The sequence below is a fragment of the Choloepus didactylus genome, chromosome 9 (assembly GCF_015220235.1).
Source record: "Choloepus didactylus isolate mChoDid1 chromosome 9, mChoDid1.pri, whole genome shotgun sequence".
Classification (NCBI taxonomy): Eukaryota; Metazoa; Chordata; class Mammalia; order Pilosa; family Megalonychidae; genus Choloepus; species Choloepus didactylus.
Genome location: NC_051315.1, coordinates 28,458,940 through 28,477,513, shown reverse-complemented (window position 1 = coordinate 28,477,513; position 18,574 = coordinate 28,458,940). Strand labels below are relative to the sequence as shown.

Here is an 18,574-nt window from a genome sequence, read left to right as displayed (position 1 = left end):
ATCCATAGACAAAGGCAGCTCATCCTTCCTAAAGTAATTAATTAGATTGCATAGTAACTTATTTATCCTCTTGTTATTTTTTTAAATTCCATATGATAAAAGAATACTCCAAATTCTCCAGTCTTTCAATTGTTCATTATTCATATAGCCATGTTTAAACCCCCAAACATAAAACTTTTTAAAACATATGCAAGCACTACATTTATGTCAGCCCAGCCAAATACAGATTACTGGGTCCATGGGACTGTGTCAAGATTTCCAGTTTTAGCATTTTTCAATGTACATACGAACTAATGTTCCAAAGAACCACTAAATCCTATTACATTGTTGAAAATAATTTGAGACTTTGGTCTTTTAAAATAATTTTTATATTTGTGAAATATCCATTTTGCACTTCACAGTCAAAGAGATAGAGGACATGCAGTTGCGCCTTCTTTTTTCTTTAATCTAGTGAGTTGAATCCTTATTTCAAGTCAATTATATAAATGATATATATTTAATACAGTGCAGTAATGTGGTAAAGCACATTTCAAATAAATATTTAATACCAGATATCAGACATAGTTTAAATAATGTAGACAGTCTCATAACCACCTATGAATTCATATTGTATGTGCATATATATTTATCTCAAAAACTAGTCATTCCTTTCACTGTATCTAAATCTCAAATTTATAATTGTATTTAGCTTCTCCTACTTGCTCATCAAGGGAATATATATGTGCCAGTGGAAGATGTATTTCGGCATCTTTGAAATGTAATGGAGAATATGATTGTGCTGATGGTTCAGATGAGGTAAAATTTATCATTCATTAAAAAATATTGAATTACACGAATTAGGTTTGGGAAAGCATATGTAATGAAAATAGAGAAAGAGACAAAATCTTGATTCTTAGCACTGTCTATAATGTTGGGACAAGTACATTGAACACAATAATTTTAGCAAGTACCTGAGTCCTCATGCCATGCGTATATTAAACCCCATCATCATTTGGAGAGGTTATCTTCCTTAAGTGAAAATATGAGAAAGTTCACAGTGCAATAAATCTCCCCTATTGTCAGCTGCATATTTGTTTTCCTCTAACTGTATCATAATCAGTAACGAAAACTGCAGTGTCCATTTGTATTTGAACAGATGGACTGTGTCACTGAATGTAAGGAAGATCAGTTTCGATGCAAAAATAAAGCCCACTGTATTCCAATTAGATGGCTGTGTGATGGAATTCACGACTGTGTGGATGGCAGTGATGAAGAAAACTGTGACAAAGGTAAGGTATTTTTGTGTGGCTGTACATGAGAGAATGGAAGTTAAAGTGATGTGTAGAATATAGAGTGTGCTAGAAGCAGAAGATAGAATCATCAAATTATTCTCTTTAATATTTATAGTTTCATTATATAACAGTTGAAATAAGCAGAATACAGATCATTCTCAGCACAAGTATAATCTCCATCTTCTCCTGACAAAGGAAGCCAAAATACAAATGTGTGTTGAATGCGTACCATGAATATGTCATAGTGCTAGACCCTGGGGCTGGGATAGGGATATGTGAAGAATGTGGTGAATGTAGTCATTACATCCATTACTACAATCTCCTTGTCTCTGTTTTCCGTATTTTCTGTGTAAGTTTGTAATCCACCTTGCTTGTCTTGCTCTGAAAGAATTAAAACAGCATATGGTTTACTATGTTACACACATTTGTATGCTATATGATATATAGGTTATCAGTTGTGTCCTGAACTTCCTTCCTCTTATATAGTTGAGAAAATGCCCTCCGCTTTGGGTCAGTCCGAAAGACAACTTTTAGTTTTTGTAACGTATTGGGAGATATTTGTTTTAGGTGTAAATTAGCTGTAAAACTGCATTAAAAGCATCAATCCATTTTACCTTCATGGCTTTGTATGATTCCACTCCTCTTTAGATATTTTATATCCTAACCAAAATGCAAAACAGTATTTGAGCAACATACTCCCTGCTTTCTATCATCTCTCCTTATTCTTATTTTATTTCCTCCATCTCAATACCTTTGCCAATAAAAATTCTATCCATCCTCTAAAGTTCATCCCAGTTGCTATTGTCTTCAACCAAATTATAACCCATTATTTTTGGATTTTGCCTAGCAAACATTCGATTGCTCTTTGGTTATCATATCCTGCCTTCTAATCAATTACTTCTGTTTTATTTTACTAATTTGGAAAGTGAGTTTCTTGATGTCAAAAATTAAGTATGCAAACAGAAACAGGAAATATATGTGGTCATTGTGTACACAGTCATAGAGAGGTAAGGAAAAGTTCAGCTGTACAAGAACCTCAAATAATTGAGGATTCGTATCATAGAGCTTGGATTTAATCTTGAACAGAATGGGGAGGCATTAAATACTTTGGGGGAATCTTCAAATATTAACAAAAGAGGGGACAATAGGATTTGAACTATGTAACAGCAGAGAAAGATCATTAAAGTGAGAATCAAGAAACTTGGTTTATTGCCCTGCCTCCATGAATATTTCTGTGCTTATTTTTTTTTCCATATTATCATATCCAAGCATAGTGAAATGCTTCCCAGAAAGTGGGTATAGGAGGGACAATCTTGTCAGGATGTAACTATTAATTTAAAATACTGGATTTCTTTTAAAATTTTGTTCTAATAAGGGAGTTCATGTTAAAAACATTGAACATTATAGAAAAAAATGACAATATTTGAAATCTGCAGTGCCTTTCAGATCTAAAATGATTCTACTGTGTATTTAAGTTTAATGTCTAAAAAAGAAGTGTGGTGAGAGCCTTTAATTCAATCATTTGCAAATGTGTCAAAGCCCCCCTCCTCTCCCTACACATACCTCCCTACACTTTTCTTGGATTTCTTAGCTGTTAGGTAATTCAATTCCAATGATAAATCTTGCTGGTTAATGCATTTGATCCTGTATGGATATACATTGAGGCATGACCAGGTTCAGAATTTTTATTATTTAATTTACTCCCAGGAAGTGGTTTTGGTATTAGATAAGTGCACACTTCAAGGCGTTGAGGAAATTGGAAGCCAGTGTAAAGATCCACTTTCATTCATCTCAAATCTGGATCCATGAGTCACTGGGACTAAGGGTTTGGGGCTAGAAAGCAAGGGAGCTTCAGGATAAGTATGACACATTTTTCCCAGTGAATTAATTTTATTAGTGTACTTTAAAAACATTAAGGCCCAAAGTACTATGGAGTTAAAAACAAAATTCACGTTTTTAAAGGTAAAACATGGAGTCTCAAGGAAACTTGATGCTTGTTTGGCCAAGCTTACAAAATGTTATGGAAATGTTAATGGAAGAAATTGGGAGATATTCTTCTTTTGTAATCATCAATTCAAAAATGTGTAAACTGTAGAAATTACAAATATCTTCTTTTGTAATCATCAATTCAAAAATGTGTAAACTGTAGAAATTACAAATATCTTCATATTTGAAAGCTCCTCTCAACCAAAATTAGGTTCCCACCCTAGCTGCTTACTCTCTGTGATGACACATTTTCTCTGAACCTGCCAAAGCTCAGTATAATTTAGACATATTTTATTTTATTTAGCATATCGTTTTCTATTTTTCTAATAACCTCTTGTGCTGATTAAGAAAATGATAAGTAAATTGGGGGCTTTAATCCAGCCACTCTCTTTATTCATTTTTTATTGCTTTTACATTTGAAGAAGTCTGCACTTTTAAAGTTTCCTTCCTTTAATGTGCAAGAGTTGCCTCACCTCCTATCTAAGGCTCATCTTAGTTTTAAAAATTTTTCTCTAGATCTTGACTCCCTCTCCCCAAATCTCAAGAAAATAAATATATCAATTACCTTTCCTCTATCCTTTATCTCCAAACTTTTCTTGTCTTCTAGACTATTCCTAAAGGCATTTAAGTGTGTTCAGATGTCTGCTCCTCCCACCCCACCCCCACACGAGTCGCCAGCCTTCTTTACCCTCCCGATTACCTCCTGTCTTCCTCCCATTCATGTCCAAACCTCTGGAAAAAGATGTCCACACTTCACCACTATTGTTCCTTCCCCTCATTCAATAATCAACCACAGTCACGTCACTAACGCCGCCTCCCACCACTTCACCAAACCTCTCAGCATCATTTGAATGTACTGACTACTACCTTCTTTCAAGAACATGTTTTCCCCTTCCATGTGTGAGACCACCTTTTCAGGTATTTCTCCAGCCCTTATGCATACTTTTAAGTCTCCTTTGTGGACTTGTCTGTATCTATCCAGTGCACTTCATGGCATTGAGGAAGTTGAATTCCAGATTAAACATCTCTTCTGTTGAGTCCTGCTTCCATTCTCAAATCTGGACAGATGTGCCACTAAGGACTAGGGTTGGGGGCTAGAAGTGTTCCTCTGTGTTCTCTTCCAGACTTTAAATAATAACTGCATTTTGATAATTTCCAAATGTACATGTACAGATCAGAACCCTCCCCTATGCTTAGATACACAGATCGCCCAGCCTGCTTCACATCACCAATAGGTTCTCTTAGCAGTATCTCAAATGAAATGTCTCCTCATTTCTTCTAAGCCTGCTCCTCCTGCTGTATTCTTTTTTATTGAACAATATTGACATCCACCAAGTTGTCCAAACCAAAAAATGAGTATCACACTTATTCCTCATTCTCCTTTGCTAGCTTCATCTAATTAGCAATCAGTCCCTGAGGATTCTATTTTCTAAAGAGTTCTCAAGGTAGCTGCTCTTAATCAAGTTACTATCAGTTCTTTTCTGTATTGTCACAACCTATTCCCCTTCAGTTTGTCTTAGTTTTATTCTCCGTGTCTTCAAGTCCAAGTTTTCATATTGCAGCTAATATTATCATTCTAAAATCCAAACTGATTTTGTAATATCCTAAGTTAAATCTTTCCTGCTGGAAATGACTTATTAAAATTTTGTCATCCGAGTCAAAACTCAGAGCCAGCAGAGTTATTTGACCTTCACAGGACTAGATTCATTATTTCCTCTAAAATGCATGCATCCGATAAACAATGACTCTTCCTAAGTATTTGCTAGTCTTACAAGGATCACCATCACCACTCCCCAACCCCATGTTCTAATAAACATATCCATGTTTAAATATGTTAATACATTCATTCATTCAACTCTAGCCAACCCAGAAGTCATATCTCTTATCTGATTTATGAGTTTTAAATAGGTAGTGTAATTCTCTGAGGGAAACCTTATTTATATTATTTCTAAATTCCCATAAAGTTTCTTTGTGTTGTTCCTCAGGTACTACCTGCAGATATGACCTTGTAAATCACTATATAAATCCCTTTAACCATATCTCTCTTTTATCCTGTAAAGACATTGAGGCACATAGGGATTAATTGATCCAAAGCCAGACAAGAGCTCATAATTCCTAACTCCCCAATCATTGCACTTTCCACTATATATTGCTGTATCTCTAGGCATATAACCAAAATTTATTAATACCTTCAGATCCTTTGCATATAGTACATGCACTTATCAATTTTAGTTAGAATATTCCTGTATTCCTGGGGCCTTTTTTTGTTTGCAAAAAGAGAGAAAAATGTAAACCTTTACATAATAATAATCATAATAATTAATAATAATAATTAATATTGTGCCCTAGAGCACAATTTTTATAAGGGTAACCAAAAAAAATGCATTATATGGCCAAATTCATATTGCTATTATAAAGCTGTTTCTATTTGACTGCAAAAAAAAACCTTTTTCTTGGTTACTCTATTTCAATAGTCCAGATTATCAGTATTCTAGATACAGCTTACTATCCAATAATTCTGAAGAAAAGTGTCTCTTCTTGCCCAGATACCATACTTTTTAATAATAAAAATAAATACTCTTTAAAATTTAAATGCTTTTGCACTCAGTCATGTAAAAATTATGTGGAATGAAAGGTAACAACACAGATTCAAGAAAATTATTTCTTCTGCCATCTTACCGGTATTAAGAAAATATGGTCTATACAATGTTAATATTAGAGTGCTTTGAGGTAAAGGCATACCATGAATACATTTTTAAAAAGATTTTGAACATTCCTGTTCCTAGCATTAAGCAAGAAAAAATAAAAATGAGGAAGCAAGAAAACATAGCTACTGTATGCTGAGAATTAGACAAGTAGATGTCATATTGGCTGGAATGAATTATGCTGAATCTCTTTCTCCCTCTTTGTTTTAAATTGAAGGTGGAAATATATGTAGAGCTGATGAGTTCCTTTGCAATAATTCCCTTTGCAAACTACATTTCTGGGTGTGTGATGGAGAAGACGACTGTGGAGACAACTCTGACGAAGCCCCTGATATGTGTGGTATGACATTTCATGTGGTTCGAGATTGTACTCTCATCTCCTGATCTAATGCACTGATGTGAATCAATGAAGTGGCCAGGTGAACCCCAAATTTCACTATCCTGGGGTTAGACAGATAAAATATAACTACAGATACAGCTTTTATGCAGGTAATAAACAGATTACCCTGATCAAAGTTTATGAATTTGTAGACAGCCCTCTTAAATCTGAACTTGCACAAATGAAGACTATGCAAAAGGGGATTATGGTCTGTCTGGGAGGATTTAGGAAGATTTAAAAACTTTGATTTGAATAAGGTGATATGAGGACTCTGGCTTCACACCAAATTGGTATTTCATGCTAAAAAATAAATGTCTCTTGACAGACAAGTGCATGGAAATGAGAATAATAAAATCATGTTGCTCCACATGTTACTCACTATTGAGAGTATTCAGAGAAGGGATATGTATAGAAATCACAAGTATTAAGCAGGTAATGGAAATTAGGGGTGGTTTAAATGCTTATACTGGAAAATCATGACAAAAGGTACTGTTACCCCAACTTCTGGTTACTCTTGACTGGTATTTGTCAGGAATATTCATAGACTATCAACAGAGATCACCACATATTGATCACATATTGAGATCACCGAAACACATGATTTCATTTATTTTCATAGATACTTTGTATCTAATCTCAACAGAAAGGTAATTTTGCCTTTGATTTAAAGAAAGATACTACCACTTTTAATATAGCTAAGTAGCATATCACATGAATTAAAGAAAATGTAGCATGAGTGTTTGTACTTAAATTCTTTGTACTATTTGGTGCACCAAGTTAAAGCAATATTTCTGATGAAAGTTGACAATGAGTACTGATGTTACAGTGAAAAAATAAAATCAAGACAGAGTGGCAGCTTTACTTTTGAAAGGATTTAAAACTTGAAAAAGACAAGCCCTTGGAGAGTTTTCTCTGTAGGTACAACTAATGAGACATTAAACTAAGTTTCAATTTCAGTTCTACATAATCTTACAAAATGGACTATAGAGAATCACCAGAGATTGTATTATTTCTAAATAATACCTCAAAATTATGTGAATTTATCTACCAAAATCAAGCAAGAATCTATTATTTGAATAAATTTTGTTTTTTTTCCCCCATTCTCTATTCCAACTGACTATAAACCCAATGAGTGACAATGAATGAAAATGTTTGGCAGCTAATTAACTTGACTAAAAGTTCAGTCAAATTCCAGGAACCACTTCCAGGCATCCTAAACTATACAGCTGGAAAACATAAAATCCAGCTGGATTCTCTGAATTTTTTCTCATTCTCCTGAAGTCAACACTGAGTTGAGCTATAATATGCTGGATACTTGGCCAAGTAATTGGGATCAACAGTGAACAGCACGTGGTTCTTTTTGATGAGGACCTCTTACTCTGGTTGGACAAATAACAATAATTTCCATACCTGGTATTTCAAGCAGACAAGGCAGAGAGAGATGAGGTGAATTCTGGCCGAAGGGGCAGAAAGCAACACTTTTGAAGGATGTAGACCAAAACAACACCATAGGCATAATGAACAGCATGGGAAAAATATTGTTCATTCATTCAATAAATAATGTTAAGCTAGACACTGTGATCAGTTTTGGTGGGTGAGAGAAACAGACATGGACTCTGACCTCGCAGAGCTTACACTTAGTGAGAGATGGACATTGATGATTGCCAAAGTTCATAATTACAAACTATGGTAAATAGTGGGAAGAAAAATATAGAAAATTGTAAAAGTATAGAGCAGAAGGATTTTATTCAATCTTAGGATATGAGAAATAACATTTGAGGTGGTTTCTGAGAGATACATAGGTGCAAAGTAGATGAAATGGAAGTGGAGGGGCACAATGTTGTAGACAAAATAATCAGTACATATCAAGGCCTTCAGGCAGGGAAAAACATGGTTTTCTGGAGGATCTGAAAGATCCATCTGCCTGGAAAGTAGAGAGCAAGGTAGAATGTGGTTTAGGATGAAATCCAAGAGATCACAGAAGTACCTGGGACCTTGTGAGCCTTGGTTGGGAATTTGGAAAATACTAAAGGGTTTTAAGCAGAGGTTGCACATGGTCATGTTTATAGTTTGTAACTTTTCTATAGAAGGGGGTGACACCACTTAAGAAGGACTTGTAATACTCTAGGCAAGCTAGGCTGGTAGCTTGGATTAAGATGATGAGGGCAACAAATAGACAGATTTGAAGGTAGATTTAATGGCAAAATAGATTGGACTAAATAGTGAATTGGATATGGGGAGTGATGGAGAGGCAGTGTCAAGTATAATTTATAGGGGTCTTTTTTGTTGTTGTTTTTTGGCTTGCACATTTGAATGGATGGGGAACATAGGAAGAAGAACAGTTTGGCAAGTAAATATTAGAAGACTGGGTTTGGATACACTTGAGGAGACATTCAATTAGAGTTTTAAGTAGGTATTGGATGATTGGTTCTAGGAATTAAAGGAAAGATGTGGTCTAGAGAAAAAAATTTGAGAGTCAGTATAAACTGTGGTAATAGATACCATGAATTGGGTAATGTTATGCAGGGAGGGGATTAATTGTAAGACAAAAAGGGAAATGGGGTAGAATACTGAGGAACACCAATATGTAAAAAAAAAAAAAAACAGAACTTACAGAAGAGATGAAGAAACTCAGAATGAGTGGCTACAAAAAGATAAGCAAAAAATTAAAATTAAAAGAAAATGGCTGGTTCCTGAGGCATTAGGGGGAAATGACAGGCAGATCAGGTAGAGAAATTATTTTTAGAAAGGAGTAGATACCTCTTCTCTGTTATTACTTTAAAAAAAATAAAATTATAGGAGGAGACTAGGTGTAAATGCAAGTAGATGTTCAATTACTTAGTAAGATTTTAAAGAATTTCCCATTTCTTTCTTTACATATTTTTTAGTGGTAGGAAACATGATCATATATAGAATACGGTAGGTTGGTGTTATACAGAGATTTAAAAAGAATGCAGATTTGAATCATTATTTCAAGGGTAAGAGATATACATCTATATGTGATTTCCAAGTAAGGTTGAGCGTATATCTGGCATTTCTATACATTCATATTTGGTGGTATCAGTTGGCCTTGTGGTATGATAATCTGCAACATTCCTGGTTGCCTGGATGCAGATATCGTGATAGCAAGTACTTCAATTCATCTAGGTTTGGTGCTTTTTAAAAAAATGATAATGAAAACAAGAAAAGAGCCAAAGAATCCAGGTTATTGGGGAGAGAGTGAATTTCTAAAAAGTGCTTAGAACAGTATCTAATATATAATAGGATCCCTATTATTAAATGTGTAATGTGTTTTAAAAGATAAAACACAGAATCCAATGTCAATAGGGAGGAAAGTAAACACAAAAAAGGTGTTGATGAATAAGGAGAAGGTAGACAAATCATAGGCTACAGTTTCATATAAAGCTGAAGAAAAAGCATAGTGAGACTGGTTTAATTAAAATTTATGAAAGATAGGAGATTGTAGTCAGAATTTGGAGTATTCAAATTAATAGTTTGATATGAAATAATTTTAGGAAATAGCAAATCCAGGATGCAGCTATGTGTATCAGTTTGTGTTCTTAACTATAAGTAACCAGAACTGTCACTGCCTGAATTAAGAAGGGAAGCTGGTTTAAATCAACCATTGTTGACAGCCTTTAGGAGAGTAGGTGGCCTGAGTGATTTAGAGGAAAAGACATTGATTATGAGAACCTCAGGGAGCTAAGAGGCAAGGAAGTTGGTCAGTTGCCTTACGTAGATGCTGAAGTCATCTAGGACAAAGGAATAAATATGAGTGGAGAGAGAAAATTATGAGGGAGTTGCCACATTCTTTAGTGAATTGTGGAGGGGGGTGATGTTTACAATATTGATGAGATAATAACCATGAGAAGTAATCAAATGTCTGGACCTCAAAATAATAGTTTTGGTTTTTCTTTGATTTAAAAATGTAAAGATATGGTCATAAAGTTCTGGAAACCACAGTAGGAATTTAAGCATGTCTTCCAATATGAGATAATGTGAGGTCTGAACAAATTAATAGACATTTGTAAAAAACCTAAAAGGGATGGAGTTTTCTCAGAGAAAGAACCAGATTTCAATCAAAGCAAGAAGGTGGAGGAAAGAAGGAATGTTGGATAGTTGAGATGTAGGAAAGTGGAATTGCTTGAGTGTAAGAGGGACAAGGAATGAGTCTGTAGTAGTTCCAAGGATCAGATAATGATTGGTCTATTATGCCACCCAAAGAAACTTAAAAATTTTGCACTTAAACTGATGGGCAACTACAGAATAAATTATCAGTTGAATGTTAGAGCAGTTGTTCTGGTGGCTTTGTAGAGGATCTTCTGATGGAGGGACATGACATTGGAGACATTTGGGATTCTACCACAGTTACCTCTTGAAGAGATAATGGAGAGCGTGCTATTATGATTGTAACTGGTGGGGTGGAGAGGAAGGGGCAGGCTTGAGGGCAACATCAGCAGGACTTGGTGAAGAAATCAGAGTTGAAGGTCAATGACAGGAAGGCATTTAGAATATTCTCCAAAGTTCTGGCTGTGATGTGCCTGCCACTGAACTATAGAACAAAAGATGCTCGTGTTAGGGAGGAAGGGGATCAGGGGAGGCTGTTTAAGAACTGAACTCTGAACATGTTGAATCTGAAATTCCTGAGGGGGTGTTCCATAATCAATTGGTAGATGCTGGAACTAGATAGAGAATTGAGTCGTCACGGTATATTGGCAAGGGAATTGATGAGAGTGAATGAGAATATTAAGCAGAAAATTCAAAAGTGAGAACAGGTACAGTAACCACGGACAGAGCTGTGTGGAAGTTCACATGTAAGGATGAGGAGTAATTAGAGATGCTTCCTGCTTTAGAGATGGAAGTCTTCAGATTAGATCGTGATGGAAGTGCAATGCATAAATACCTTGTCTTTCGTTGTTGTCTGCTTAAGTCTCATGCACATACACACACACACTCACACACTTGCATACATATAAACAATGAATAAGTAAGATTGCCTTGTGTGCACTCAAATACATATCTACACATTTATTTTCAGAAACAGATGAAGGCATATAGCTGTAGTATTGTTGGGATATATTTTTTGTACTAGATGGACTGTCTTCAGTTTGGGACCTGTAACATATGCATACTCCAGCTCTATGCTGTGTAAAATTGCTCTTTAAGATAGCTAAGTGTCCTGCCATGTTGTGTAAATCATAGGCATAAATTAATTTGGCACATTGAGTGAAGTCAGCTGAGATAAGGCATCTTGAAATGAGACCATGAAGTTTGACTCTTTTCCTTACTTCATTCAAGACTCTCAGCTGTGTACACCTCTTCTGTAGTTAATATAAATAACTAGGATTACAAGCTTGTACTACCACATATTTTTCTAGTATCCACATGTAGATACTTTTCACAACAAAAGATTTAAAGTTAGATTATGGATTTGAAAATAAAGGGAAAACAAGGAAGAAAAAAGGATGATATTCGTAAGTCAGTGTATCCGAAGAAGGCACTTTGATTTTATTTTCCTTTTCTTTCTTTCAGCCAAATTTATCTGCCCACTTACAAGACCTCACAGATGTAGAAATAACAGAATCTGCCTGCAGCCTGAGCAAAAGTGCAATGGGATTGATGACTGTGGGGACAGCTCAGATGAAGACCACTGTGATGGTAAATCTGTTTGATGGGTAATAATTGATGCTGTGATAGTAGCAAGATAATGAAAGGATTTGAGACTTCAAAAATTTTTTTTTTAATTTTCCATGTGACGTGTTTTAGTTTTTTTTTTCTCTTTCAGACACTTGATCTTCTGACAAGGTATGAAAATAATAGACTAATGTTTCATTTGTATAGTGGGATTGTATGGCTTTGTCCCGAGTCCCTATTGGTCTCCTAATTTCACTTAATTATAAGCACTTATGTGAGAAAATAGTATTTGAATACAGAAAACAACTAAGTGATTTTTAAATGTTCCCTGTTAAACTTTTAGCACCTTGAGAGGAGGGAGATTACATGTACTGTTTTTATGTGTATAAATCCCTTTTCACATTTCTGAAATTTGAAAAGCTCTTAAAACCAATGACTTTACTTAAATAAATGACAAACACATTTGGTGACAAAACCTGACCTGAACTGACATGAGGCAATTTATATCATTAAAAAAAAAAACAATCTTACATATAGTGAATACCATATTGCTATGAAAATAGGGTATAATTTACTATAACATAAATATATTGTTACTTTTCTATATTCCTACAATTTCTGAATCCAATATACATTTGGCCCCAAAGACTTGTAATATAGGATTATGGATCCCTGTTATTCACAGCATTTAGTAAAACATTTTGGTGTGAAAACTCAATAAATTTGTTTTTATTTTTTAAAGCATTGATCATTTTAATGGCTCTATAGGTAAGTTAACATATAAAGGAAGACCTTGTAAAAAGGATGAGTTTGCCTGTAATAATAAAAAGTGTATCCCCATGGACCTCCAGTGTGATCGACTTGATGACTGTGGAGATGGTTCTGATGAACAAGGCTGCAGAATAAGTGAGTTTGTTTTCTGTTAAACAAAGTACAGCAACACACAAGTCCAATTTCTGCATATACATGACTAAAATCTCTTTTCTACTATAAGAAAATGTTGCTATTCAAAGCTGGCTTAAGTAATATGCATTTTTTAGCCCTTTGCCATGCGGCTTTAGAACATGACTTAACTTCGGAAGGTACAAGGTGGGAAAGGTTGATTTTGCAGTAAGTACCCTCATAAGGGTTGAAGTTGAAAACCCATATCCAAATACAGACTTTGATGTCAGCAAAGAAACCTATATCCCTTAATATTTTATTTTATAAATATAAATTTAGTCCTTTTGAATTTTACAATGATATTTGGTTGAAAGATGACGGTCTTGATAATTTTTTAATGTTTTAAAATTTTAATCCATTTCTGAGTTATTCTTTAAAAGACATCTTAGTTTATCCAGTTAGAGTTGTGAGATCCTGGTTGTTAATTTCATGTTAAGTAATGCTTAATATTTGATTCCCCATATTAAAGAAAAATAATTGAATTTATGATCCCTAAATTCAGATTGTTTATAAAAATCAGAAAATACTTCCTACTTTGGGGTCTTTTTCTCTCATATTTGCATCTAAGTTACCTCTTAGTATTGAATCAATGCCCTCCAAATTATGGCCACATATATCTCAACCATTGTATCATTCCACTGGTGTATTTTAATTAGTTGTAAAGTACTCGAGTCATTTGGGATTAATAATGGTTAAAATTCTAATAGTTACTGTTCTCTTTTTTCTCAATAATTTGATTTCCTCTAGTAATTTAGAATAAATTCAAAGCTGTCTCTATAATAATGACCCTCATTCATTTTCCTTCCAAAATGTTGTCCTGACTGAGAGAAAAAGGAATGAAATTGCAGTTGTTCTGCTGGACAGCCCATATGACCCATAACCCATCCTATCAGTTTTGCAGCTTATAACCCTTGAAGCATGTTACACACTTAAACACTGCTCCTCATCTATATGTCCAGAACTAAAAAAAAAACAAATTTAAAAAAATATATTAAGAACTGCTGATTTAACTTACCTTCTAGAGTAACATGGCAATGCCCTTGATTGAGTTCATGGAAACTAAGTTTAAGTTAGCAGTAAATACCCACATCTTTAGGTAGCTTCTAAGAAATGATTTGATTCTTGTACAAGGATATAGTATTCATACACTGTACCATTAGAAAGGTAGCCTGTCATTAGAAGCATTGACTCATGACTTCCCATTAGAGAGTAGTGTACCCTGATAACCGCTGTATGCATCAGCTGTTGGTAGCTTGACCTAAACTATATCAAAGGGAAATGAGTTCGGTTTTTTATCAGCTTCTATACCTTTATAAGAAATGAGTGCTTATATGGAAAAAAGACTGTAATCTTATACGTGCAAAAAGTTATCAATGGAATAAAAAATATAATTTTCAAATTAATAAAAAATGTAAGCTTCCACTTCACGAATTAGTTATATTAGTTTTGATCATATTTTTAAATCCTAGCTCCTACTGAATATACCTGTGAAGATAATGTGAATCCATGTGGAGATGATGCATATTGTAATCAAATAAAAACATCTGTTTTCTGTCGCTGTAAGCCTGGATTTCAGAGAAACATGAAAAACAGAGAGTGTGAAGGTATAGTGCATTTTCTCAACAGCTTGCTCTTAAATCTTTGGGTTATAAAAAGACTCCAAAAGCTGCTAAATTTTGAAATGACAGGGGATTGATTTTTATCTAAATGGTGTGTATCTATGGGATACCATTTTACTTCTGAGAGTAAAGTCTCTGGGGTCAAGATCCTGTTTGTTTGTACTGATAAGCAAACCATGACTGAGGATACAAAGCCTTTTCTGCAGTAAACTCAGTCCTGTAGGAATTTCAATTGTATTGTTATACTCCTGTTTTGAAATGCAAATAAAGAAATTGCTGGAGAATTAGACTCACTTCATGGAAGAATATGGTTATGATGACCCATTTCTCCTGAGTTGTGGCATTTGGCAACACTGCAATAGGTAATTCATATTTAGAGAATTATGGATTTTGTCTGAATGCCACGTCTGTGTGTTAGATTATCAAGATGTGTCTTTTAAAATTCAAAGACAGGATCTGAAAAATCTCTGACAACTTACTTGAGCTTATTTAAAAATTGGACAGGACAGCCAGAATCTCATTGTAAGTTATGTGTAAATATGATTTAAATCAATCATATCTTTAATAATGAAATATAGACTATGAAATAACTATGAAATATTATATCTCATATATAACTATGAAATGAAATGATGAAATAACTGAAATAACTATGAAAATGAAATAACGATGAAATATAGATCTTTAAGCCAGGAAATATAGATCCAACTGCGCTTTCTGCAAGTTTCTCCACTATAACTGATTTTTTTTTGTGTTTACCTTATTATTATAATTAGAGCCAAACCTAAATTGTCTGAGTCTGGCTTATCTAGGGTAAATTTAAGTCCTAGGTTCCTTTCACTTGCTAGCTTATTTCTGCATACATACATAAATACAAATGTAATTTTATGATATTCTTAGGTCAAGAAAGATGGTTTTACATTGTGTCAATCAAAATGGATGTATTGCAATTAATTAATTATACTTTCTCAAGAGGGGGAGAAACTTTTTGACATATCATATTTAAATAAATTTTGAATTATGTGCTTGCTGGAATTATTCAAACGTTTAATTTCTCCATTAACATGGAACACCGAAAGCTGAAGGTCTGAGTTTTCTCTATTTTAATGAAATAAAACAAATTATTTCTCAAGACCAGTATGTCTTCTTTCTTAGACACTTGCTATCAATTGTGTATAGACTAACACACACACACACACACAATCTGTCAAGATAATTTTAACAGCTTTGATTTTCCAATATATTTATGAATGGTGTCTGTTTCTTGTATATATTTACCAAATTTAGAAATGTCATTCTTAATTTTTACTTTTAGTTATATTCCATGGCAAATCTAACCTGCAAAATCCACTTTATTTTAAATTGCTATGAATCCACTATTTTTATGAACTCTTGTCACACAAATAGGTAACTATTAAACTCAAGTTTATTTAATAAATAAAAATTTGGTAGTAAAAAAAAGCAATTTTAACTTGTGGATGAGAGGAAAAACATCACCTGGATTTTAAATGTGTGCCTTCCACTCATGTACCTCAAAGAAAACGTAAGAGATTGCTATTCGATGTTAAAGCCATAACATCGAATTCCATATTCAATTGAAATATCTAAATGGAAAAACAATCAAACAGAATGACAGGAAGAAGTAGAAAGGGATTAAGAGTTGCTGATTGTTGGACAGTGTTCTGAGCACTGACTGGGCATGTGTGGGATTCCGCCATCCTCTTCAAAAGCTTCCATTATAAAGATGAGGAGAAAACAGCGATTCTGGCCATTACGTGGGCATGTGGGGAGCAAAGATATTATTAAATCATGCACATCTTTCTTTATTTTGATCCCATACCTAATGGGAAACCATGCTAACAAATAACTACCTCTTCAGAGTTACAGATGACAGAAAGTCGGAAATGTCTGTTGTAAAACTTCCTGATCACTAAGTGCTTTTAACACAAATTTCACTTTATCTCTGGTATAATATTAGTTAAAAACAAGTAAAACTTTTCTTTTTATCCTAAATTTCAATAAGAAACAGAAATGGGTTATCATGAGTGATGAATTTTTCTTGGGCAAGGTCTCAGAGACAAAAGACTCAGAAGATATGAGTTTTAGCCATGGCACTGTCATTTTAAAGTGTCGCTGGAAAGTCCTTATTACCACCACTGAGCACCTGAAACACTGTTGAGAGCAAAGCAGAAGATTATTATTAGTAATGTGTTTATCCTTAAGTATTCTAATCCAAGGAGTAAAGGACTTATCTCGCTGTTTTATTATATAATTAGGGCCACAATGGGTGCTAAAGGAGCAGAGAGATTATGCTGACTGAGGGATAAAATAGAGGATGAACAGAGACAGAAAATACATAATTCACCAGAATCACATGACCTCAGTCATAGCCCTGCTGAAGTCATTAAAATCAGCGGCATGCGGCAAGTCACAGAATATTGCCTAGTGCTAATGATTTATATGTATTTATTTATATATAGTCTTTCAGGTTTCTTTCCTTCTAATTTTTATTCACATGGCCTCAAAACAGCCCTTCTTGTTACATAGTCACTTCAAACATATGAAGCTGGAAGTGTGTTAGAGGTGCATGTATATCGACATTCTCTTCCAAGCATTGTGAAAATACTGGAAATGAAAACTGGGTAAATCATAATTTTTGCTTTCAAGGCTCTGACAGTCGGGAAGGGGATTGTCAATCTGATTGACAATCAAGAAGAAATGAATTTATAGTCACATATGTGTTATATTGTGTGAGCCATGCGTTTTATTGTGTGAGCCATGCTATAAGAGGGAAAGAGCACGAGAGCAGAGAGTGGAGAAGCTAAGGAGATAGTCACTGCTCTACACTGGTGGAGACCAAGGAAACCTTCACTTCAAGTGGATCTTGAAAGATGCATAGACATTCTTTAGGTAAAGGTGTACAAGAACAATTATAGGACAAAGGAATAGCATACACTTTACATGGGTAAAGATATGGAAGTAGGTGATCAGAAGCAGACTTAAACTTCAAGTGATGCTTTTTTGAATGAAAATACTAGACAATATGAAATGGATGTTTTAATGTTTTAAGTGGATGAACAAGCAATGTCAAACAATCGATGTATGATTATAGTGATATGATTGTAAAAATTTAGTTTGACCTAAAGATAACACACAGCATGTCACAAATTTAAGAGTTTAAAAGGATAATGAAAGAAATAGGAATAATGTCTTGAAGGAAGAAAACAAAATTGGACTTTTTGAAATTTGTAAAGAATGGAAGTGCTAACTGGGGATATGAGGATGCTATTTTGAGCTCTTTCTTTTATAGACCTTAATGAATGCTTGGTGTTTGGCACATGTTCCCAGCAATGTATTAATATGGAAGGATCATATAAATGTGTGTGTGACCAGAATTTCCAAGAAAGAAATAGCACTTGCATAGCAAAAGGTAAGCTTATGATCTACTTTCAAATGTATTATAATTTTGCTTTAAACTTATGGGAAAAAAATCATATTGCATTTTAGCCATTGCTTCATTCCTGATAATATAAAATAAATCTATTTTAATGCTAATTACTTTGGCCGGTTGGATTATCATTCTTAATTAATCTGAACTGAGATGGTTAATAGAAATTACTCTCACATACACAGGTACTGTTAAAACCACTTTGTGTTTGAAACAACTTGTTGAAAGGGGTGAAAGTTTAAAAGCCAGTGTCATAGTCAAAATATAAAGTATCTTTCTCAGTGTATATATGAGAAACTATTAAGCCACTCAAATAAAAATGAAATGTTCAATCTTAGCATGATAAAGAGGATGGAATTTTGAAAAAGGATTTCAAAGATTTTGAAACAATCATGCTGATAATTTATATATATTTATAATTAAATGAAAGTTATGGGTTTTGGACTTGTTTTAGATTTGTATTCTAATGCTCATGTGTTTTTACTAAAATGATATTGTAACTTTTTGCTAACTACAGTGTATGATTGGACTTGTTAATCAGTGTTATTAGAAGAGGAAAACAGCATAGTATTGTGGATTGGGTGTGGGTC

General features: G+C 34.1%; 1 protein-coding gene across 5 annotated transcripts in view; it reads left to right on the top strand.

Annotated features, from left to right (window-relative positions):
* Positions 1-18,574, top strand: part of LRP1B (LDL receptor related protein 1B) — a 1,893,223-nt gene that overhangs the window by 1,736,069 nt on the left and 138,580 nt on the right. For all 5 annotated transcript variants that reach the window (XM_037849262.1, XM_037849261.1, XM_037849260.1 and 2 more), the window contains 7 exons: positions 689-795; positions 1,136-1,268; positions 6,180-6,302; positions 11,874-11,999; positions 12,744-12,881; positions 14,387-14,521; positions 17,847-17,966. In XM_037849262.1, the coding sequence (XP_037705190.1) occupies positions 689-795; positions 1,136-1,268; positions 6,180-6,302; positions 11,874-11,999; positions 12,744-12,881; positions 14,387-14,521; positions 17,847-17,966 (882 nt within the window). The remainder of the gene's footprint in view (positions 1-688; positions 796-1,135; positions 1,269-6,179; positions 6,303-11,873; positions 12,000-12,743; positions 12,882-14,386; positions 14,522-17,846; positions 17,967-18,574) is intronic.